Source organism: Zootoca vivipara, chromosome 7 (assembly GCF_965207765.1).
Source record: "Zootoca vivipara chromosome 7, rZooViv2.hap1.1, whole genome shotgun sequence".
Lineage (NCBI taxonomy): Eukaryota > Metazoa > Chordata > Lepidosauria > Squamata > Lacertidae > Zootoca > Zootoca vivipara.
Window position 1 is genome coordinate 4,948,987 of NC_142590.1, and position 23,807 is coordinate 4,972,793.

The 23,807-nt window shown below is 45.7% G+C and overlaps 1 protein-coding gene across 1 annotated transcript in view; it reads left to right on the top strand.

Moving 5' to 3' along the window:
* Window positions 1-17,492: 17,492 nt before the first annotated feature.
* The window catches only part of TNR (tenascin R), a 77,847-nt gene continuing 71,532 nt past the window's right edge, over window positions 17,493-23,807 (top strand). Inside the window, exon 1 of the mRNA XM_060276597.2 lies at window positions 17,493-18,007. Within this exon, the coding sequence (XP_060132580.2) occupies window positions 17,509-18,007 (499 nt within the window). The 5' untranslated portion in view covers window positions 17,493-17,508. The remainder of the gene's footprint in view (window positions 18,008-23,807) is intronic.

Sequence of the window (23,807 nt, forward strand, 5' to 3'; positions counted from 1 at the left end):
AAACCATTTTGGGATTCAGGAAGGGTCACCTCGGATATTGTTATGAGACGGTTTGCTAAGATTCTTGCAAGAATTTTGCCAGACGCAGCTAATAGAGAGATGCCTCGATAGTTTCCACAATCAGTTCTGTCACCTTTTTTAAAGAGATTGATAATTTTTTGGCATCCCTAAAGTCTGCTGGGATTTCTTCTCTTTCCCAGATTTTTTCGATGAGCTTGAGAAGTTGTTGTGTAAGTTCAATTCCGCCCACTTTGAAGATTTCGGCAGGTATCCCATCAGGTCCACTGGCTTTGTTGTTTTTCATTTGGTTAATAGCTATACACAACTCTCCCAGATTTGGAGATAGTGCAAGCTCATCTCATCTCTAACTTGTTTTTGCAGAATTTGTGAGAGGACCTCAGCAGCTACAGGGGAGTTGCAGTTAAGGAGATGTTGGTAATGTTCTTTCCAGCGCAGTGCAATAGCTTATTTATCTTTTAGAAGTGTGATACCGTCTGCTGAGCGTAGGGGGCATATGCCATGATTTATTGGCCCATAGATGGTCTTTGTGGCTTTAAAGAAACTCTGTGCATCATGAGTGTCAGCTAAGTGCTGGATCTCTTGAGCTTTTTTTATCCACCAGCTGTTTTTTAGTTCTCTGGTTCTTCTTTGAACCTCAGCCTTAGCGTTGGCATAGGTTTTTTCTTAGTGGTACAGTTTCTATATTTTTGCCAGATCTGAAAGGCCTTCCTTTTCTTGTCAATCATGTGTTCAATCTGACTGTCATTCTCATCAAACCATTCCTGGTGTTTCTTGGTTTGGTATCCAATAGTTTGTTCACAGACTGCAATATTGGATGTTTTTAGCTTGGTCCAGTGTTCCTCAGTGTTATCAGGGAATTCTGAAAGCAGATGGTCCTTAAGAGTCGTTTGGAAGCAATCCCACTTAATGGGATCTTGAAGGGCTTGAGTGTTCATTTTGAGCCTTGGTTTCCTTCCTTGAAGCCTGCGTTGAGGTATAATTTTGATAGCCATCGTGGAGCGTATTAGTCGGTGATCTGTCCAGCAGTCGTCAGCGCTCGTCATAGCTCTGGTAAGGAGCATATCATGGCGATGTTTAGCATAGACAATAACATAGTCTAAGAGGTGCCAGTGGTTTGATCGAGGATGCCGCCATGAAGTTTTAAATTTATTTTTCTGTCAAAAGAGTGTGTTGGTGATAACAAGGTTGTGCGCTGCACATATCGTCAAAAGTAAGATTCTGTTCTGGTTGCTGTTGCCAACTCCTTCTTTCCCAATAGTCCCAGGCCACAGATCAAAATCTTGCCCAACACTTGCATTAAAATCACCCAGGAGGATAATTTTACCTTCCTTAGGCTTCTCTGATAGGACGGTATCCAGCTGAGAGTAAAATTTTTCTTTAATGTCTTCATCGGCATCCAGTGTTGGTGCATAAGCTCTTATAACAGTAGCCTGCTGGGTTTTGGAGAGCTTTATTCGAAGGGTTGAGAGTCGCTCATTAATGCCGGTAGGGACTTCTGACAGGAGCTTCACAAGGTTGTTTTTGATAGCGAAGCCTACCCCATGTATTTGATGTTCTTGTTCAGATAGACCTTTCCAGAAGAATGTGTAGCCTCCTTTTTCTTCCTTCAGTTGTCCCTCGCCTGCTCTTTGAGTCTCTTGAAGCGCTGCAATAATGATGTTAAAACGTCACAGCTCTCTTGCAATGATGGCAGTTCTGCGTTCAGGATGCTCGCTGTCTGTGTTATCTGACAAAGTCCGTATATGCCATGTTCCAAAGTTCGATTGTCTTTTATGACCGCTAGGTGGTGACCCCACTGGGCGCGGTAATCCTGTCAGGTGAAAAGGGAGGCAGACTATGTTTAGAGCACCTTTTCTAGCCTTTCCCCCTTTTCGGGGTGAGCAGAGTGGATCCTGAAAAGGGCTGCTCAGTCATGGATACTGCTGCTGAGCTGCTCAACTGCCTTGTTCCTTGAGTCAGAACGACTGAATCTGTATCCACCACCCATGTGCTGGTTAATGACTAGGGGCTTCCAGATTTCGCGATCCTGCCCCCGTTACCATCTGCCGATCGCCATGGGACTTTTGGGGTTTAGGTTGGGTTTTTGGAAGATGCCTGTGCGTGAATTTGTTTTATGTGTGTAGATCAATGCACGCTGACCAACAAACAGTCTTCGTAGTAGGGCTCTGTTCCGATGGTATGAAGTAGTCACAACAAACCGGTAGATTCCTGTCTGCTGCAGCCTTCATCTGCCTTCACAGCTGTTGTAATATACCGCTTGTTATCATCCACCTGTTCTGCCGTTGAGGACTTCTTTGTCTAGCTCCTTCCCTTTGACCTTACTGCCTTGGGTGACCCTGCTGGGAGTACGAGATTCCCGACGGCTTCACTCACAAGGGTCATAGGAACATGCAAGCCCATTCACCACGACAAGGTGATGATCCGGCGAGTGGGTGACAGGGTGTATTCTTGTTTTGAGTGAAATTTTCCTGCAGCTGTTTGCTAATAGTCTGGAGTTCTTCTCTCCATATTCATAAAAGCGTTGTTATAGGATGTTAATCATTAAGTATAGGATGTTAATCATTGTTTTATTGATTTCTAGATAGTCAATTTCCCATCTCTTTTGTTCTATGAGTTTAAGGAGGGTGGGTATTTTTTTTGTTCCTGTTTGTTTGTAGTGTGATTAGAGGGTTATAATGTCTTGTTCTAAATTACCAATTTTTGAGGATGTTTGGTTTTTTAAGGGATGCACTCTCCTTTATGTAGGCTCCTCTGATGACCGCTCAGGGCCATCTTAAGCCCATCCAGTGCCCTGGTGCTAGGTCCCTCCAGTGCCCCCCTCCAGAGCCTCTCCAAGGGCCCGGGAGTGCCAAGCGGACCGCGGCAGCAGCAGGAGGCCACCTCCACGCTGCGTCTCCTTCTCGTTTCCCCAGCGCTGGGTTCTGCTCAGTCAAGCTTCACCACCAGCGTGCGCACCGCGGGACCAGCAAGAGCTGCTTGGGCGCTGTGTGCACGCTGGTGGCAAAGCTCGACTGAGCGGAACCCAGCGCTGGGGAAATGAGGAGGCGCAGCACGGAGTCCTCGGAGAAGGAGCGCAGTCCTGGCCAGATCGCCGGAACCCTGCACTCACTTGGCGTCCTTCCAGCACCCGGCGCCGTGGTTCTCCGCGCCACTAGCCTCTATGGCTACGACGGGCCTGTGACCGCTTTCATTGTGTCCCAGAAGAGGGTAGTTGTTATGTCGCTCACATCATTGTCCTTAAAGAGGTTTTGGAGAGTTTTCAAGAGACTCTCTCTAGCTAGTTGGTTTGTGGTTAGGATGGGGCTGAAGGGCCATGATGGAGTAGTTTGTGCTTCCTCACCTATTTTGAGGGTAGCTAATTTATTTTTCAGACATGTGTTTTCCTCTCAGAGTTGCTCCATTTGTTTGAGTTGCATCTGGTTTTCCTTTTCTAGAGTGGAGTGCCAGTGAAAAGTCTCCACTTTGGAGGTCAGGTTGCTGATTATTGTCTTCAGGGGATTCACTGATTATTGTCTTCAGGGGATTCACTGTGTTCTTCAATAGTTCTGCTAGTCTCAGTTCTATTTCCTTTTCGTTGTTGGGTAGTTGTCATCATGGGGGGATGTTGAGGCCTCTTTGTCATCCACCATCTCCTTGGTTGGTGCCATCTCAATTGTCTTGGTCACCTTGGCCTGGGATGTGCACTGTGTTCTGTTGAAGTGGTGTGTGTGTGTGTGTGTGTATGTGTGTGTGTTGTGTTTTGGTGGTCATTTCAAGTATTTGAAGTGTTTCATATACCACATGTTCCTGTACGGTAGGTCAGTTTTACTAGCATCCCCATTCTGTAAATGTGGAGCTTAGGGCCCATCCACACTTATCTTTCACCCTGTGCTTTCCAGGCACAGGTCCACACTTCCCCTGCCTCTTTACCCAGGAAAACCCGCTCTGTACCACTGAACTGGAGCAACCAGAAATTTGGGTTTTCCATGGATTGCCGTTTGCTCTGCTTCAGCAGTCAAGGGTGGGTCTTCCTGGCAAAAGCAGTGAGGCAAAAAATAGTGCTCAGACACAGACTTAGAAAGTTCAGACCTGTGTCTAGAAATGAGGAGCAAATGTAATGGTGGATGAGCCCTAAATCCTGCAAAATAGTGGGTTATCTAATGGAGTAACCCTAGAGTCCAGGCAGAAGCAACAGGGCAAAGAAAAATGGTGGATTGATTGGGGCCAACTCGCAGTAAGGGGTAGGTATAAATTCATTTTCTGTTGTGTCACTGCTGAGTGGACTGACTTTGGCTCTTCTCCAGGCTAATCTGGCTTAGAATCTACCGTGTTTCTCCAAAAATAAGACACCATCTTATATTTATTTTTCCTCAAAAAAACACACGCTATGGCTTATTTTCAGGGGATGACTTCTTGTTTAATTAAGTATGGTACAGTTTAACCTACAAGGTTAAACTGCCTATCACTATGGCTTATTTTCGGGGTATGGCTTATATTCCTTGAATGCTTACCGTAAAAATCCTGCTATGGCTTATTTTATGACTACGTCTTATTTTCGGAGAAACAGGGTAGCAACAAGGGTTGGGGGTTAAAATTTCAGCCTAAGGCCCTGTCTAGTTACACAAACATACACACAATTCAAAGACGTCATTTGCATGACCGAGGTACAATTTCCTAACTCACATCCTTTCCTGGCCACTGTGCAGCATTAGCCTAAAGCAGCTGGTGCAAGACAAATCCCTTCCCGCTTACTTTGAAATGTCCCTTGTGGGCAGAGGAAACCAAGGACCCTGGTGCTGTGAGAAAATAGAAAGTTCCAGACTGAAGCAATTCTCATTTGACAGCAAAGACTCTGCAAGAGTGTGGAGCAGAGCTGAGTTGCGTGATTCCACCGGCTGCATGGCGGCCCCAGTTCACCTCATTAGCACTGTATCAAAATGGAGCAGCATTATCTGGTGCTTATATATTACCACAGGACATCATTACCTCGGCTGCCGAAGGTGGCCATGATAATTATATTGATAAGGGGGATTGGATTGGCAATGTGGCATAGATCCCCAAAGTATCTGTTTATCAAGTTACTTTATCTTCTCTGTCTAATTTATGTGACTGTTAACTAACGGTATATTGTCCGTGGCTGCTCTATCCCTGCATCTCTTGTTTCTGCAGCACATCTCTCCTTCTGTGCTATTGAATTCTCTCTCGCTTGCATTGTTTCTCTCTCCCTCTCCCTCTCCCTCTTATCTCTGCCTTTTATCCATCCATCTTTCCATATGCACAGTCCTCTCTCACTCTCTCATTTCCTCCGCTGGTCGATCTGTGTTTGCTTTTCAAAAAAGAAAAAGAAAAAAAGTGACTCTTCTGTTCTTATTGAACCAGAGACGAATTCAACTCCTGAGAGAGAGGAGCAAGGGGAATTTCCTATTCACACCAAAGTCTATAATCCTCACAATGCACAAGCCTAGCTTTGAAATGTCTCCGCTGAGCTGGCTAAGAGAGCCACAGTTGCCATCTTGCACCTTACACACCAACATGAAGAGGCAGGCAGGGAAGGGCCAGAAAGCAGGTTGTAACCCCTCTCTGCACCACATGGGGCTCCCCAGAAGCAATTGCTGCAAATGAGTCTCTCGGGCACTCCCACCTCGGCTGTGGCCTGGGGCCAGGTAAGCAATCCAAGGTCAGTAGGGTTTATTTGGAGCCTTCAACTACCACGAGAACAGAGAATCTGGTCAGAAGATTCAGGAGAGACTCCTGGGCAAACTGATCATGCTATCACCTTCGTGCTGCAGGCGCAGGAGTCCCATAATTGTATGCTCCCCTGTGGTCGGGGAAACCTTGCACATAGAAAAGTGGCTACAATCCTCCTGCTTGGTTCTCTGTTTGTAGGGGAACCATTTATAGCGGGGAGACATTCAACACTGCAGACTGGAGTGAAATAATTTCAGGAACACTTTTAGGTTTTAGGCTGGGGTGGCTAACTCCCAGGTCAGGGTCCTGATCCAGCCCCCACTCCAGCAAATTTTAAATCCCACCAAGTCATCACCAATTATGGCAGCAGCAGCAGCAAAAAGGTGAGAAAACAAGGTCTGAGGGTACACCTCACCCCCTCTCCAGTCTTCAAATCCACCAGTTGGTGAACAGAGAAAGGACAGTTCACATACCCTCCAACATTTCTCAGATGAAAATAGGGACACCCCATTATTCCATAATGATAATTTTACTATTTATACCTCACGCATCTTACTGGGTTGCCCCAGTCTCTCTGGGAAGCTTCCAACATACATAAAAACATAATAAAACATTAAACTTAAAAAAACCAACCTCCCTATACAGGATTGCCTTCAGACAGCTTGGGTGCCGGATAACTCCATACCTTCCGGTGAAAATAGGGACATCTAATCATACCCTCCAACCTTTCGCCAATGAAAATAGGGGTGTCCTGTTTGAAAGCACGTCAAAATGCAAGTAGATAAATAGGAACTGCTACAGCGGGAAGGTAAACGGCGTTTCCGTGCGCTGCTGTGGTTTGCCAGAAGCGGCTTTGTCATGCTGGCCACATGACCTGGAAGCTGTACGCCGGCTCCCTCGGCCAATAATGTGAGATGAGCGTGCAACCCCAGAGTCGGTCACGACTGGACCTAATGGTCAGGGGTCCCTTTACCTTTAAGGAAAGGCAGGACATTCTAGGATCAAATTAGAAACCGGGATAGCTTCTCTAAATCAGGGATGTCCTTGGAAAATAGGAACACTTGGGGGGTCTGCAGTACATGCCCTTCACCTACAGAGAAAATGTTGGGAGGAAGGGCCTGTGGGTGCATCTGCCCACAGGGCCGGCCCTAAGGTAAGGCTGGGTGGCGCAATGCGCCAGGGCGCCGTGCCGCCAGGGCGCACTGCGCAGCTGCGCCCGCGGCAGCCGCGCTGCTCCCGCTAGACAGCCTGGCTGCCCTCCCGCTTGCCCTGCTCCTTGCCTCCCGCCCGCCCACCGCGGGTTTGAGTCCCGGTCTCAGCATGGCGGGTCGGGGGCATGAGGAGGACAAGAGGCCGGGCGCTGTGCGGCACCACCACCACCCCCAGAAGAGGCCTTTGCGCAGGAGGAGGCGGCACCGGTGCCCCGGAGGACAACCAGGCAGCCCGGCCCACCCACTGCGGTGCCCCTGAGCCCGGCCCACCCTCAGCGCCCGGCCCGCCCATGCTATGTCCCTCCTCTGCGTCCACGGTGAGTTGGGGGGGCGGGGGCCGAGGGACCTTTGCGCCAGGGCGCTCGATGTGGTTAAGACAGGCCTGTCTGCCCATGTGCGCATCTCCCTCCATGTGCATACAAGAGTGTGGGCCATAGCCCAGTGGCAGAGTTTCTGCTTTGCATGCAGAAAGTCCCAAGTTCCATCCCCAGCAACTCCAGGCAGGACTGGGAAAGAATGGTGCCTGAAACCCTAGAGGGTGACTGCCAGTGAGCCTAGATGAAACTGAGCTAGATGGACTAATGGGCTAACTCAGCATAAGGCACCTTCCTGGTGGCCACACCTACTGCTGGCCTGCAGCCCTTGGAGGGATGGCCAGGGGTAAAGTGGACCAGGGCCTAAGAGGGTTAGGCACTCCTTGGTTAGGTCCTTGGTTTCCAAATCACGCAGGTGGTCTTGTGCTAGGTTGCAGCCGTAGCACTGCCATTTTTCTTTCTTTCCTCGAGAGAAACAGAAGGGGGGAAACAATTGCATGCATTAATTATGTAAATTAAAAATGGGGTCCATGTTGCAGGTGGTTTGACCCCCTTGTCTCTCCCATTTAAAAAAAAGCAAAAAAACTTTTATCGGTTCAGACAACCATATACACAGCCCACAGACTACTGTAGCAACTGAAGCAATCGAGCCACATTGTGATTTGGTAGATTTATCCACAAAACAGCTCCCACTCTCATGATACTAAGGAAGCTCTCGGTTTGTAAATATCTGCACTCTGGATGAGAGCCCGTCACTTGCAACCCACGCTGCTCCACTCCCTGAACTGGAGACACTGCCAGACTTTCATCGCGCTGAAATCTGTTTCTCATGCCTCCCCATGGAGCAATGGCATCCACAGATGTCACTTCAAGCAGCAGGTATTACTCACCAATTAAGGAGAGAGGCAAAGTACAGCCATAATTTCTAAAGAGATTTAAGATAACTACCCTGCAAGTGCTGAAGACGCCACTGAACAATCGCTCAGCATGTTTTTAGGCAGGTCGTGCATTTTTGCAAAAGGTAAGAAACTGGTAAACAGCTGTTTTAATGCAGGAGGCTGTGGGAGAGGAAGATACTTCATTTCCCATGGGTGCAAGGAACAGAAAATAGTTATGAATTATACAAGGCAATTTCACATGTTACTGATGTAAAGTGTGTCCTGATATCTGCAGCATCCCTGTCCTGACTCAATATCAGGTAAGGTCAAGGTCAAGGAACCCCTGACCGTTAGGTCCAGTCACGGACAACTCTGGGGTTGCGGTGCTCATCTCGCTTTACTGGCTGAGGGAGCCGGCCTATAGCTTCCGGGCCATGTGGCCAGCATGACTAAGCCGCTTCTGGCAAACCAGAGCAGTGCATGGAAACGCCGTTTACCTTCCTGCCAGAGTGGTACCTATTTATCTACTTGCACTTTGACGTGCTTTCAAACTGCTAGGTGGGCAGGAGCTGGGACCGAGCAACAGGAGCTCACCCCATCACAGGGATTCGAACCGCCGACCTTCCTATCTGCAAGCCCAAGAGGTGCAGTGCTTTAGACCACAGCACCACCCGCTGGTGGTAGCTACAAGATATTGAGGAAGGCAAGGGGAGTCTCTTCCTCCTCTCCTCTCCCCTGGTTAAGTCAGAATGGTCCCTGGGGAAACCATTTCCCAAGGCCAGTGTAGTGCCAGTGTCCATGTGAAAGAAGAAATTTCCCAAGGGCTCTTTGTGGCTTTATGGCCTGATGTTCTGCTATGCATGGGGTGCCAAAGTAGAAGGAGGCATCCACGCTATATCCTTGCCACTGCTGTGCAGTGACTAAATTGGGTTTGAAGGAGTAGGGAGAGGAATTGGGGCAGTCTGTGGGTGGGTGGGTGAAATGTTTCTCTCTCCCTCTCCCTCTTATCTCCCACTCCTTTCCGATCTGCAAGCCCTAGGCTCTGTGGTTTAACCCACAGCGCCACCCACGTCCTTAATCCACCCGCGTCCCTCAAATCCAGTCCCAAAGCAGACAGGTGGTATTGTTGGAATCTTTAAGGATGACAGCAATGTCCCTGCTTCCAATCCTCAAGATGATGCTGGTGCCCTTCCACGAACTCAGGCAGGCACCACTGGGCAAGATCCACTCCCCCCCAGCTCACCCATCCAAATCTTGGCATGATACACACCAAATCATGGACAAGTGAGGGTTTACTATGCTGCTGCCTGACCTGGAATTCCAAAGCAGTACTGCAAGGCTAGAGGGCTGGCTGACAGAAAAACCTAAACCCTGTTGGATGGGAGGGAGACCAGAAAGGGGGAAGACTCTTAACTGTCTAATCCCCACTCATCTTATTACCTTGCCAGCCCTCCTCCCATTGCCAAATCTCCCTCTGCCTGTGATCACACCAATAGGAAACCCCAGGTATACAACAAGGGTATTGTTGACTGTGTGTATCCTTTGTGCACCAGTTTTTTAAACAATTGTGACCAAATGTCCACAGAAGAGTCATACTCTTTTCTTTGCAAACATGGGTCTGGGGAACTTGGCTGTGGGAACCTGAGCTGGTGAGAGAGAACTGGATCAGCAAGAGAGGGTCAAAGGGCCTCATTCCGCCAGCCTCTTCTCTTCTGGAAATTGCACCCTCCTGGAAACTGGGTCAAGGCCAACAGCAGAGGAGGTACAGCTTGGACTCATTCCAGGAGAATCTGGGGCTTCTGACTGCTGGTGTCAGAATGGACAAAGATGGGGCAGGGAGAGCCAAAACTTAGCTGTAGCTCTCCCCATCCTAGATAATTTTCTAGCTTCAAGCTTTAAAACGCCCAGCCAATCTGGCTAAGTAGTAAGAACATTGGCCTTTTTTGTGTGCAGTTGCAGCTGCTTACCCTTTGTTGCTGATGAGTAATTTCTCAATTACACCCCTGTAGATAAAGGACACCAGTGAAAGACAATGTGAAAGTCAATGGGCCTAGAGGCACCTCATTTGCACCAGGCAGAGCTCAGTGTCCACAAATTGTTGCTAGATCACCATGGTAGCATAAGAAGAAGAATACTCGTGTGTAACACCAACTTTATTTGCAGGAAAGCCAGACTTTCCCCTTCATGCTAGGTTCTCTTCCTTCACTTTTGTCCTGTCCCTCTGACTTAGAACATGAACCTCTTCAGCAAGGCCATGGCATAGGAGTCAACTTCCTAGGAGGCAAGGTCCCTTCGCCCCACCCCATAAAATATTTGAGGGAGTGAGGCCCCCACATTGTTTATGGGCATTGCCATTCAAATGGTGTGGGTGTGCCCCGTCATGTGATCAATTATGCACGGGGGGGCTTACATGCGCCCCCCCCCCCAATATTTTACTCACCCCGGCACCCCTGGGCCATAGTGTACTTGTGCAGCAGCTAGCAAAAGTGTAAGACCAAATAAGTCTTAAATAAAAGCCCATGGGAATTGTGCATTTCCTAGCAGTGGGTTTGAGAGTGTGCATAAGCTTTAATTAGCTTATGTTTAAGTAAACAAATTTACCAGTCCAGTCGCGCTTCCGGACGTAAATCTTCCTTTTTCTGCAGAGCGTGTGCGCAGCGGCAAAGGGTAAGGATGAGTCAGCTAGAGTCGTAAATTCAGGTAATCTGGAGCACGTTGCAAACTCAAAAGACTTTATTTACAAAAAACATAGCCTGGAGATAAGGCAGACATCCTTCATCTCTGAGCTAGAAAAACTTAAACAAAACTGTGCCTTAGTGCACAAGCTTGAGGCATGATTTCTACTACAAACAGCAACCAAGAGAAAATCCGCTACTAAGAGAGCGAGCACATGTAAGGAACTGACTATTTATACAGGCTGTCTAAAATTCCCGGATGGTCCATGATGCTCAGTGTTCAGAGCGTCTAGTATAACTTAACCCTTTAATACCAACAGAGAGCTACCAATGGGTTTTCAGTAAGATCACCTGGGGTGGGTCTCTGTTTTAGGGTTGCCAGACTCAATAGAGGTCAGGACTTCTGTGCTTTTAATTGCCTTGCTCTCTTTTGAATCTGGAAACCTTAAAGAGAAACCAGCAGACCCTTTGTTTAACAACTCCCCTGATCCCTAGCTAGCAGGACCAGTGGTCAGGGATGATGGGAATTGTAGTCTCAAAACATCTGGAGGGCCAAGGTTGAGGAAGCCTGCCTTATTAGTTCACCGTGCCAGACTGGGTATTATGCCAGACCTCCCAATATAAGTAGGTTATGCTCCTCTGAATCCAGTCGGGGGCTTCAAGAATGTTTCTACTCGTCTTTGCAATTCTGCTTCTTTTGTATGTATTAATGTGTAACCAAAATTTGGGTATTAATGTTTCTTGGGTTTACATTCTTGGCTAAAAGTTCATGTAGTTGAAAAGCTTGTCATATTTTAAACAAACTTGTATATCTTTTTTACTAGTTTGGGTTGCTGCTCCATGCTAGAAACAGTCCCTTGTATTTGTTTTCTCCTTTAACTTTTCTTATAGCCCAGGTTTTCCCCTCCATGAAACACCCTGCCCTTGCTCTGAAGCAATTGGTGAATCCCAAAATAAGAATTTTGACAATCACTATCTATTCCATCTATCTAACTATCCATCCATTCATATATGCATTCCCCACTTCACCTTATGGTCCCAGGGTGGGTTATAACAGATCAAACTACATAAAACTATCAAATAACACCTACACCATTGTATAATGCCTTGTTTAAAGTACTCACTCCCTGAATTCAGGTCAGCACTGACACTGGGTGTACTCTCGTCTTTTGTCCGGCCTTCGAGGAACAGCTGTAGTGACCTACCATATATTTTGGGATGTTGTCCAACAAATATAGGTACAGTGAACTTTCCACAACTTGTATACAATGCTACTGTGCTGATCAGATTTGGCTATGTAGTAGCCAAATCATGACATGGGGAAGTAAAGTCAGTTCAGAGTTAGGGATTCTTATATTGCTTTGAATGTGCAAATAATTCCCCCACAATTGATAGGAGAGTCAATGGGGGGGGGGGGGTCAATGCCATTTTGACCGAGCATTATGTGCCTTCCTGCAGTGAAGTATGGCTAACCATCCTTAGCTTCAAGAAGAGGAAAAACTCATACAAAAGGAGAGAAAATTCAAACATAGTAATTACCGCAAGCTATCAGAACAAAGGGACCCAGGTGGCGCTGCGGGTTAAACCACTGAGCCTAGGGCTTGCTGATCAAAAGGTCGGCGATTCGAATCCCTGTGACGGGGTGAGCTCCCGTTGCTCGGTCCCAGCTCCTGCCAACCTAGCAGTTTGAAAGCACGTCAAAATGCAAGTAGATAAATAGGAACTGCTACAGCGGGAAGGTAAACGGCGTTTCCGTGTGCTGCTCTGGTTCGCCAGAAGTGGCTTTGTCATGCTGGCCACATGACCTGGAAGCTATATGCCGGCTCCCTCGGCCAATAATGCGAGATGAACGCACAACCCCAGAGTCGGTCACGACTGGACCTAATGGTCAGGGGTCCCTTTACCTTTACCTTTTATCAGAACAAAAGCAAATAGCTGGTTCCCACTAAAGCACTATAGCATGAAATTGCTGCAGAAAAGCAGCAAATGCAACACTTGTTTCTAAGTTACTTTTCTTTGAAAGAACTGCATGCAGACAGTACAGGTCTCTCCATAAACTACTCTTCCAATGAAAATTAAATGTAAGACAAATTTCCCGGGCGCAGGTAAGCAATAGGCAGTCAAGTTGACCCCTGTGCTGTAGTAAGAATAATAAGGCTCCCTTAGCCTAGAGTCACAACTCTGCCTGTCTGCCAGGCACAGATTTTTCTGCTGTGATTTTTCAGGCAGACGTATTGGAGTGAAATGCTGATCGATGTGCACCTTCCCAGCCCCCCTTCAAAACAGGCCCCTTCACCCTGCAGGTCTAATCTAGCACTGGTGTAACTACACTGAGGAAAAGAGTTTATGCTGCAGGAGGAATTTGGCCCATGAATTCTGGATTTACCACCCAGAGACTGCAAATCAATACCAAAATGGAAAGTTGCCCAGTTGCAAATAAAGACACTTTACCACATTATTGTGTGTGCCGGTGGGGGGGTGGAATGACTTTTAACAAGCAATATCTGTGCATCCTGAACGCAAACGTAAATAAACCTAAGATTGTGCAGTGTAGTTTAATGATATTTAATGCACTGGCTGGCTGCTGCAGGAGCCCCTCAATCAAACTAGTGCTGTGTTTCTGGGGAATATTACATGGTTTGAGATAATGGCACATTCCTGCCGGGAACAAACAATCACAAGTCACATTTTCATCGCTTCATTATTTTCTTTCATCAGTGATGATGATTAATATATGCAGAATAGAACCTTACCTACTCGGGTTGTGGGGAGGAAGAAGTAGAGTTTTTTCGTCACAGATATAAGGACAGTTGATGATTCCATTAAACTATTGCCCCCCCCCCCAAAGACTACAAAGTGTCAAGTCCTTTCATAAGGTGCTTGCAGGCCTAAGGAAACTGTCAGAAACCAATAGGGTCAAATCACAGGTTCCTTGGAACAAATAACATTAAGTGGTAATATAGGAAACAGCTCTCAGGACAGAGAGATGGTTTTAATTCCAGATACTTTCTCTTTGTAAACTCCTTTCAGGGTTTGTTTGTTTGTTGTTTTTAAGTCGAGCAGTAGCATATAAATGTTATAAAATAGCATATAAATGTTATAAAATAAATAATACTTTCCCATGACACCATAAGAATTTTTATGATGACTATTAATTATCATTACACTGAATATTTGTTACTGGCCTGTCCATTGTCTCTGTCTCGAGAGACAATGGATTGCAGCTCCGGTACGAATATGAATATTCAGTGTAAGTAACAATCATTGATGTTAATTTTAAAAAAAGTAACATGAGGTTCTGGGAAAGTATTATTTATTTTGATTGAGTGCTAAAGAGCGGTTTTCCCTGGGGGAAAGTGGTGGGACAAGATGGCGAAACCCTTTGTGAGAAACCTTAGATTTCTGCAGCAAGGAAGTCACATTTGGGACTCGTTTCAGCATCTGGCATCCTTGGGCAGTTGGTAGGACCATCCCCTGACCCATGCCTTGCCCCCTCTCAAAAAAGTTTCGGCCTGGCAGAACACAGAGCAGCTGGGTCTAACATGTCCTAGAATGCCCTCATCATCACATTGCAAGGGGTCATTCCTGGAAATTAAAATGGCAGTCCGCAGCCACCCAGTCAACTTCCGAGGGTCCAACAACAGATTCAACCCACCAGAAGGCACCCTGCCTAGAGCTCTCTCAAACCTGGAGCACCTACACACAACCCACCCTTGCTCTCCTGTAAACATTCACCTGAGGTGGCAGATGTTTCTACAGTTGACTTTGAGGCATCGAAGCACAAAGCTTTGCCTCCTTAAGAGCATGCGTGCTCACACGTCTTGGGCAATCATTTGGACAGCCTTGACTTTTAAGTGGCTCCTGGGTCCTGCACAGCACTCTCTGTGGCTCCTGGTTTTTCAGTCTCAGGTCTCTAAGCATCTCTGTGGCCTCAGAGAAAGAGGCTCCTTCAACTTCCTGTACATTAGAGCATTTTGTGGCAGGACCAAAGTAGGGATCCTTACTGGAATCAAACATTGAATTTTACTGCATGTACCGCCCTGAAAAAAAATGTTTGGAAGATTATGTATAGATGGTATTTAACACCAGTAAAATTATCTAAGATGTATAGGATGAGTAACAAAATGTGCTGGAAATGTAAAGAAAAGGAGGGAGAGTTTTATCATATGTGGTGGAAGTGCGAAAAAGCTAAAAGATTTTGGGAGATGATATATAACGAACTGAAAAAGATTTTTAAATATACTTTTCCCAAACAACTGAGGCTTTTCTATTAGGACTTATTTGACAAGAGATTTCAAAGGAGGACTATATAATATTTTTGTATGCGACAACCGTGGCTAGGAATTTGTTAGCCCAAAAATGGAAAACTCAGGATTTACCAACGATCGAAGAGTGGCAGACAAAAATGATAGACTATGCGGAATTAGCAAGACTGACTAGCAGGATCCGAAACCAGAGGGAGGCAAAGTTCCAAAAAGATTGGAGTAAATTTGTGGACTATATGGAAAAGAATTGTAGAGGTTTAAAGACACTTGCAGGACTGAAATAAATCCTACGAAATGACTTTAAATAGGATTAAGGAACTGCGAGATAAGATTTGGAAAGAAAACCAAATGAGGGGAGGGAGGGAAGTCAAGCTCGGCAGAGCACTGGAATGAGAGATATGGGAATAATTGCTATAAAGAGAAATTTTGTGTGTGTTGTTTTTGTTTTTGAATGTTTTGTTTGGTGTAATGTGTTTAATTTGTTTATTTGGAAAACTTAATAAATTGCTCTTTAAAAAAAAGTAGGGATCCTTATTTTTGTTCCAGTACTTTATCACGTTCTACTCTGTGGAGCTATTTCAGTGAGCAAGGAAGGGGGAATGTGTGCCTGTTGCACCTGCCACCTCAAACAGCTGCAAGTTTACTCCAGCAGTAAGTTCAGATGCAAGGTACATAATCGTGGTCTGTACAGATGCACCAAAGCAAACTGGAGTGAATTATTGCTGATTGAACCAGTTTTAGACACTTCAGAGCAGCAGACCGATACCACTGAAGGTACTGCTGGAGAACATCAAACTACTGATGTTTGAGAGGGTAAGTGTGAATGCCATTATCTTTACAGGGTTGAATTGTTCTTTTAAGCAGACTGTTTCATTATCAAGGTTACTTATTAGTTTAGCTCTTTTCAGAAGCCATGCCTTCGAAAGCTAAGTGCTGCCGATGGAGCAGAACTAGGGGGGGGGGTGAAACCTCCAAGCAATTCTGGCAAGACAATCACCTTAATCTAGTGCTGCTCAGAAACCTCTCCTCTAATTTATTGAAAGCTTTCTTCACCTGTTCCATTTTTTTCTGCCTCATTTTCCTATAATATCAGGGGTGTAGAGTTGAACTCGCTTTATCACTGAAATGCAACTGTGGGTGTTCATTTTCCCATTAAACTTTTCTCCTCTGCTCTGTAACCTCCCCAGTTGGCTGCGCTTGCTGATCAGAAAAAGCCCCATAGGAAGAGTTCTCCCATGACATCTTCCTCTAAGCCAGGCATCCCCAAACTTCGGCCCTCCAGATGTTTTGGACTACAATTCCCATCTTCCCCGACCACTGGTCCTGTTAGCTAGGGATCATGGGAGTTGTAGACCAAAACATCTGGAGGGCCGCAGTTTGGGGGTGCCTGCTCTAGGCTTTAATTGAAGCATTGGAGCCCAGGGAGGGTGGCCACAGCCCAGGCCCCTGATTTTGTTAAGGGAAGTCTTTGCTGTTAAAAAAATGTCTATTTGTACAGTGATGTGTTTTTAAAAGTTTTAAAAAAAACTTCACTTAAGACACCCATACACAAGTGAGTAATTCATAGAATTACAGAATTGTAGAGTTGGAAAAGACCCTGATGGTCATCTAGTCCAACCCCCTGCAATTCAGGAAACTCAGTTAAAGCACCCATCCTCCCTTTGCCCTCAGAGATGTCATCATATGGGCAAAGCTGATTTAACTGCATGGTGCTGTGACATCAGTGTGTGGCCTATGTGTTCCCTGAGAACATATCATGCAATCCTATATCTTCTGCTCAGAAGAATATCTCATTTAATTCATGGGGCTTACTCCTAGGAAAGTGCGGATAACATTGTTTTCTTAATACAGGTAGGTAGCCGTGTTGGTCTGAGTCGAAACAAAATAAAAAAATTCCTTCAGTAGCACCTTTAAGACCAACTAAGTTTTTATTTTGGTATGAGCTTTCGTGTGCATGCACACTTCATCAGATACACTGAAACAGAAGAAGAAAACATTGTTTTCTTAAGACTGTAAAGCACTTTGCAAGTGCTTAGAGGTACTGTATACTAGTTGTCAGCAATAATAGTTGTAACTGTTGCCCTTAACTTTTCCTAATTATGGATTATAACTGAATTGAAAATTGGTGGGTTTTGTTCATTTTTGCTTAGTTCTTCCCAATCAACCTTCTCTTTCTTTCTTTCTTTCTTTCTTTCTTTCTTTCTTTCTTTCTCTCTCTCTCTCTCTCTCTCTCTCTCTCTCTCTCTCTCTCTCTCTCACACACACACACACACACACACACACACTTAATCCTACGCTTACATGCATAGATGTTTCTACTGTCTGTGCAAAGGATTTCAGCCTCAAATCTATCATATCCTCTTAGGATCTACTCCCAACACTGGTCTCATGAATTCCCCTCATGTGCTTTGTTTCAGGTTCCGCTAGAACCCTGCCTTCCATCGCTGGGACAGAAGCTTCCTGTCCTCCCTAAGAAAATGGGGGCTGATGGTGAACATGCAGTTCTAAGGAACATTCTAGTCAGTCTCCACTTAATGCTGCTGGGGTCCATCTTCAGACCTTTCGAGTGCCGCCTGGAAGTGATGACGGAGAGGGTAAAAAGACAGGTGACTGACACCGAAGGGGGCTTCACCAACTACACGGCACCTATCAAAGACCAGCCCATGGTCTTCAGCCATATATACAACATAAATGTGCCTCTGGACAGCCTCTGCGCAACATCCCTAGAGGCTTCGTCTGACCCAGAGGTGAGTTCAGAAGATGACCGGATGGCGGAATACACCGAACAGACCTCAGACAGTGAGAGCCAGGTCACCTTCACCCACAGGATAAACCTCCCCAAACAGACCTGCAAGTGTGCCGCCTCCTCCCGGGACATACAAGAGCTGCTGAGCAGGATTGAGATGCTGGAGAGGGAGGTGTCCGTGCTTCGTGACCAATGCAACTCCAATTGCTGCCAAGAAAATGCAGCCACAGGTAGTAACTGGTGCCGTGGGGTCTTGGTGAAAGCTAAGAAATTACAAATAAAAAAAGAATGAATTGATGAGTCATTTGCTTAGTGGTTCTCAAGCTTGTTGTTTGACTACAACTCCCATCATTCCATCAGGGGTGATGGGAGTTGTAGCCCAACAACAGCTGGAATCCCAAGCACTGCTGGGGTAGGCAGAATTCTGCATTGTGCTTTCAGATTTCCAGGAATGCCCTCAAGCTTTGCAGACCTGGAATTTGCTCTAGTTTTAATCCTAACTCACAGACATTAGATTCACTTTCATTTAAAAAAAAAACCCAGGTGTCTATCTTTCTCTCCTTCTCTCCCTTTTTCTATACCTTTCCTCTTTCCCCACCACCCAAAACAAAAAAACCCAAAAAGTTTGTACCCCAAGCCACCCAGTTAAAAAAGGTATGTCTAGTGACATTTCATGGACAAAATAAATTACAGTCATACCCCGGGTTGCGAACGCTACGGGTTGTGCGTTTTGGGGTTGCGCTCTGCGCTGAACCCGGAAGTACCGCAATGGGTAACTTCCGGGTTTCGGCACTCGCACATGCGCAGAAACGCAAAATGACATCATGCTCAGAAGCGCCGAATCGCATAACGCGTGTGTGCAGACGCGGTGCTGCGGGTTGCGAATGTGCCTCCCGCAGGGATCATGTACGCAACCCGAGGTATGACTGTAATTAATCATATGGAAAGGTCTAAATTGGGGGACCCTCCTTATCCATTTGGGCAAGATGTGTGTCCAATTGGCAGGTTGCTGTGCTCCCCCTTTCAAGTATATGCCACACCTTGCTGGCTTTGAGAGGTCAGTCCCCAGATCAGCTTTCAGCCCCTGCGTATTTAGCTGATTTAGGGGGAAGATACCTGAATGCACTTAGGCATTGGTACCTTGATTCTTAAGTGGGGGGTTCCCAGAGTGTGGTCCATGTACTAACTGTGGTCCACAAGCTTCATTCATATGGCCTACAGCATGGCTATGGATTTGTGGTTGAAGTCGGGAGATAGCACATCTATTGCATTAACTATTCATATTGATTTTTTGAATTGGGTTTTATTTCTTTTTCTATTTCTTGCATTGGATTTTATTGTATTGTGATTTGAATTCTATGGAATTCAGATTGTAATATGATGCAATGTATAAGAAATAAAAAAGCAATTAAAATACAATTAAAATGATAGAGCACCTGGCAATTACATTACATTACATTACAATTGCCATAATCAGCCCAAAATAATAATGATCATTAAGCGGTCCATCAAGACCCTCAGCAGTTTTCAAGTGGTCTGGGGTAGAGCAGTTTGGGGACCACTGTGCTAGGCCACACTTCGTACCCACCAAACACACTAGTGAAATGGCCAACTAGAAGCTAAAACTTGTTGATAGTGGTGAGACAGAAGCAGAGGGACAATTCTGTCTTTGGGGCTGTCCAGGGGGTGCTCCAGACTGCAACCTGCTGAAGAATGAACATGCATGCATGAGACTGTCTACTCTTATCTGGGAGGCTTGAAAGCATCCTCCTCCATGCACAATGCTTCAGACATGATGGAGAAGTTGAGGGACCAGGTAACCTGAATGCTTTGTGCTTTCCCCCTACATATATCCACCACAATTGAAACAGAGCTTTTACATCTCTCCTAGATGAGAAATGTCCAAGGTGAGCCCATGTTGGGAGCTCATTTCTCTGCTAAGGGAGATGCTAAAGTTCTGTTCTGGATGAGATGGAGAAGTGCAGAAGCAGAAACCAGTGGACTGAGTGTGAGAATCTCTGCACATTCATCTGCCAAACAGAAGTTTGCATATTTATCCCTGTTTCCCCTTTTTTTAAGGCGCAGTCATAAAGTAAGTCATGGCAGGATTTTTAACCTTTTGCAAAATATAAGACATACCCCAAAAATAAGACATACCTCCATGCCATGTGGAGCGAGACCGCCGAGCGCCCCAGCCAGCCAGTGGGACCCAGCACGCCAGCTGTGGCAGCAGGAGGAGGAGGAGGCCTGCCATCCGGAACCGGCTGCTGGAGCGCAGAGCGCCCAGCAGTTCGGAGCACCCAGCAGCACCGGGCAGAGCGCCCGAGCCAGCGGCCTCGCCTCCGCCCGGCCGAGGAGGCCTGCCATCCCACCGTCTAGTAACGGTTGCTGGAGTGCGTGGAGCGCCCAGCAGCTCACAGTGCCCAGCAGCACCGGGCGGAGCGCCGGAGCCAGCGGCCTCGCCTCTGCTCGGCCGAGGAGGCCTGCTGTCCCGCCGTCTAGTAACGGTTGCTGGAGCGCGCGAAGCGCCCAGCAGCTCAAAGCGCCCAGCAGTGCCCCGAGCCAGCGGCCTGGCCCGGCCGAGGAGACCATAAGGTACCATAAAAACCGTAATAAAAAAATAAGACATCCCACCGAAAATAAGCCACCCTGTGGTTTTTGGAGGAAAAAAAAGTAATAAGACGGTGTCTTAAAAAAGGGAAAACACGGTATTATATCATTTATCAAGTTTGTAACCAAACGTCTGTTCAAAGAACCCAGGGTGGCATGCATGATGCGTTGTCCTATGTTGCCTGCATAACTTCCCTGTGAGGTGGGTTATACAGCGAAATAATGATTTGCCCAGCTAGCTTCATGGTTGAATGAATATTTGGAGTTGAGTGAAAATTCCCCCCCTCCCCAAGTAACAAGAACTCTCAGAAGCATTGAATATAAGGAGGACCATGGTAAATTTTGATGGGGTGTCAAAATTCTTCAAAAGATTCATTGGGGGCCACAGTATCAGTGGTAGCACCTTCGCAGGAACCTTTCAAAGCATTTCATTTAATCCCCACCACATCTATTGCCCAGCTAAAAACACAAACACGCTTTTCTGACAGCCCAGATTGCACGCACCAATTTGAGCTGAGAGTTCTCAAGCAATAATTTTGAGCTCAGCCTTAGTCTGAACCCAAGGTTAGCTTGGCACAGTGCTTCTTGAGTGTTTCTTCTTGAGCACAGTGCTTCTTGAGTGAGGCCCGGGAGATAAAGTTTCAGGAAAAGGTTCAAACTTTTGAGAAACACTACCCTAGAGACCCTTCGACATCTTGAAGAAGTCTCTCCCTTGTTGTCAGACAGCCAATCAAAACCAGAGTGTAGAGCAGGGGTCAGCAAACTTTTTCAGCAGGGGGCCTGTCCACTGTCCCTCAGACCTTGTGGGGGGCTCGATGGACTATATTTTGGGGCGGGGGGGGAATGAACAAATTCCTATGCCCCACAAATAACCAAGAGATGCATTTTAAATAAAAGGACACATTCTACTCATGTCAAAATACGCTGATTCCCATACTGTTCGCGGGCTGGATTAGAAGGTGATTGGGCCACATCCAGCCCCGGGGTCTTAGTTTGCCTATCCATGGTGTAGAGACTTAATGTTAATAAACAGATTGAAGTTGAATCCTGACAAGACAGAAGTACTGTTTGTGGGAACAGGAGGCGGGCAGGTGTGGAGGACTCCCTGGTCCTGAATGGGGTAACTGTGCTCCTGAAGGACCAGGTGTGCAGCCTGTGAGTCATTTTGGACTCACAGCTGTCCATGGAGGTGCAGGTCAATTCTGTGTCCAGGGCAGCTGTCTATCAGCTCCATCTGGTACACAGGCTGAGCCCCTACCTGCCTGCAGACTGTCTCGCCAAAGTGGTGCATGCTCTAGTTATCTCCCGCTTGGACTACTGCAATGCGCTCTACGTGGGGCTACCTTTGAAGGTGACCCAGAAACTACAACTAATCCAGAATGCGGCAGCTAGACTGGTGATTGGGAGCAACCGCCGAGACCACATAACACCGGTCTTGAAAGACCTACATTGGCTCCCAGTACGTTTCCGAGCACAGTTCAAGGTGTTGGGTGCTGACCTTTAAAGCCCTAAATGGCCTTGGTTCAGTATACCTGAAGGAGCATCTCCACCCCCATTGTTCTGCCCGGACACTGAGGTCCAGTACCGAGGGCCTTCTGGCGGTTCCCTCGTTGCGAGAAGCCAAGTTGCAGGGAACCAGGCAGAGGGCCTTCTTGGTGGTGGTCAGGGTGGATTTGATTTAAATCAATCTGATTTAAATCACGATTTAAATCACTAGTCAGTAAGGCTTGATTTAAATCATAGTTTTCTACATAAAGACTAATTATTCCTGGTATAACTTTAATATGCAAGTAGATGAAGATTTTTAGAATAACAACTTTTCATATTAGTTTTTTATCCCCAGTTTAATGGGTTATTCATATTTGGACAACTTAAAAATAATCATTACCTTAATAATAACAATTTAAATAGATTTATTCAACTGAAACAATAACATTACAGCATATGTTATTTGCTTAAACAAACATCCATGTTTGTTAACTAATTTGGCTAAACAAAATAATATATTTTAAGAAACTTAGACTGTCAGCCCAGCCTACACATGAAAAACTTAAATACTGTCCACTCCAAACAATCAGAAAAATATTGTTTCTATTCTATTCACTGAACTTCTTGAAACTTAGCACTGAAGGGGTTGTTTCTGTATTCATAGGTTTGTAGAACAATAGGATTAAGGTCTTTTTCTCAACTCTGTTCATGTTATAACATTTTTGCTGTGAAGAAGAGGCATGTGATCTCTGTTGAGTCAAATTCAGTTTTGAGAACTGCAAAAGTAAACCAATCATCTGTGATAATATCTTGTAGGGTTAGGGTTAGGGTTAGGAAATGCCCAATAATCTTACAAAAACCTCTGGAAGAGCATGACATTGTGAATGGATTAATGGAATTTATTTACCCAAAAAATTAAACATATACAACCTTATTCTACATAATTAAAAAACTAATCTTTATTTCATGATGGAATAACCTTTGGATGGTAATATATTTTCCTCAAAAAGCATTTTATTTAAAAAAATCCAATTTAAATCAAAAAAATCGATTTAAATCAAAAAAATCCGATTTAAATCAAAAAAATCCGATTTAAATCAAAAAAATCCGATTTTTTTGATTTTTTTAAAAAAATCATTGATTTTTATCCACCCTGGTGGTGGTGCCCGCCCTTTGGACTGCCCTCCCATCAGATGTCAAAGAGAAAAACAGCTACCAGATTTTTAGAAGACATCTGAAGGCAGCCCTGTTTAGGGAGGCTTTTAATGTTTAATAGATTATTTTATTTCATTTTTCTGTTGGAAGCCGCCCAGTGTGGCTGGGGAAACCCAGCCAGATGGGCGGGGTATAAATAAATTATGATGATAAAAACATTTTTTAAAACCCAGAGTGTAGAAGCAGTAAAGCTCAGCAAGATATATTGTTTTCTCTTGAGCAGCCTAAAATAAAACTGTGAAACAACAGTTTGCAAAAACCATCTTGTAGCTGAAAGCAGTATTGTTTCTACTGAACCTTCTTTCTATTGAGTGGGGGTGACTTCACCTGATGGGCTATCCTGTGCCGCCCTACATTTGTCTCACTGCAGCACTGCTTCCCTTTGTCTCACTAGCTGTAAATTACATCATTCCATTCATTTTAATTCATAAGAAACAAAATGTGACGTGGGAAGTAGGGGAGTGGTAATCAATCATGTATCACTTGCAGACTGAAAGCAAGAACAGCAGCAAATACAGATTGTAGTCACTTGATTGATCCCCATTCCAGACATGGGGCAAATAAGCCAAAAGTGGCCATTTGAACACCTGTTTCTGTTTTCATTGGTATTCTTCAATATCTCTGGTGGCTTCAAGCTTGTTTTGGGCAAGGATTGGCAGCGCAATTTAGTTCCCCACTACCTGTGGGTGTGGCTTGTGGTAGTGAAGCCAAATTGTG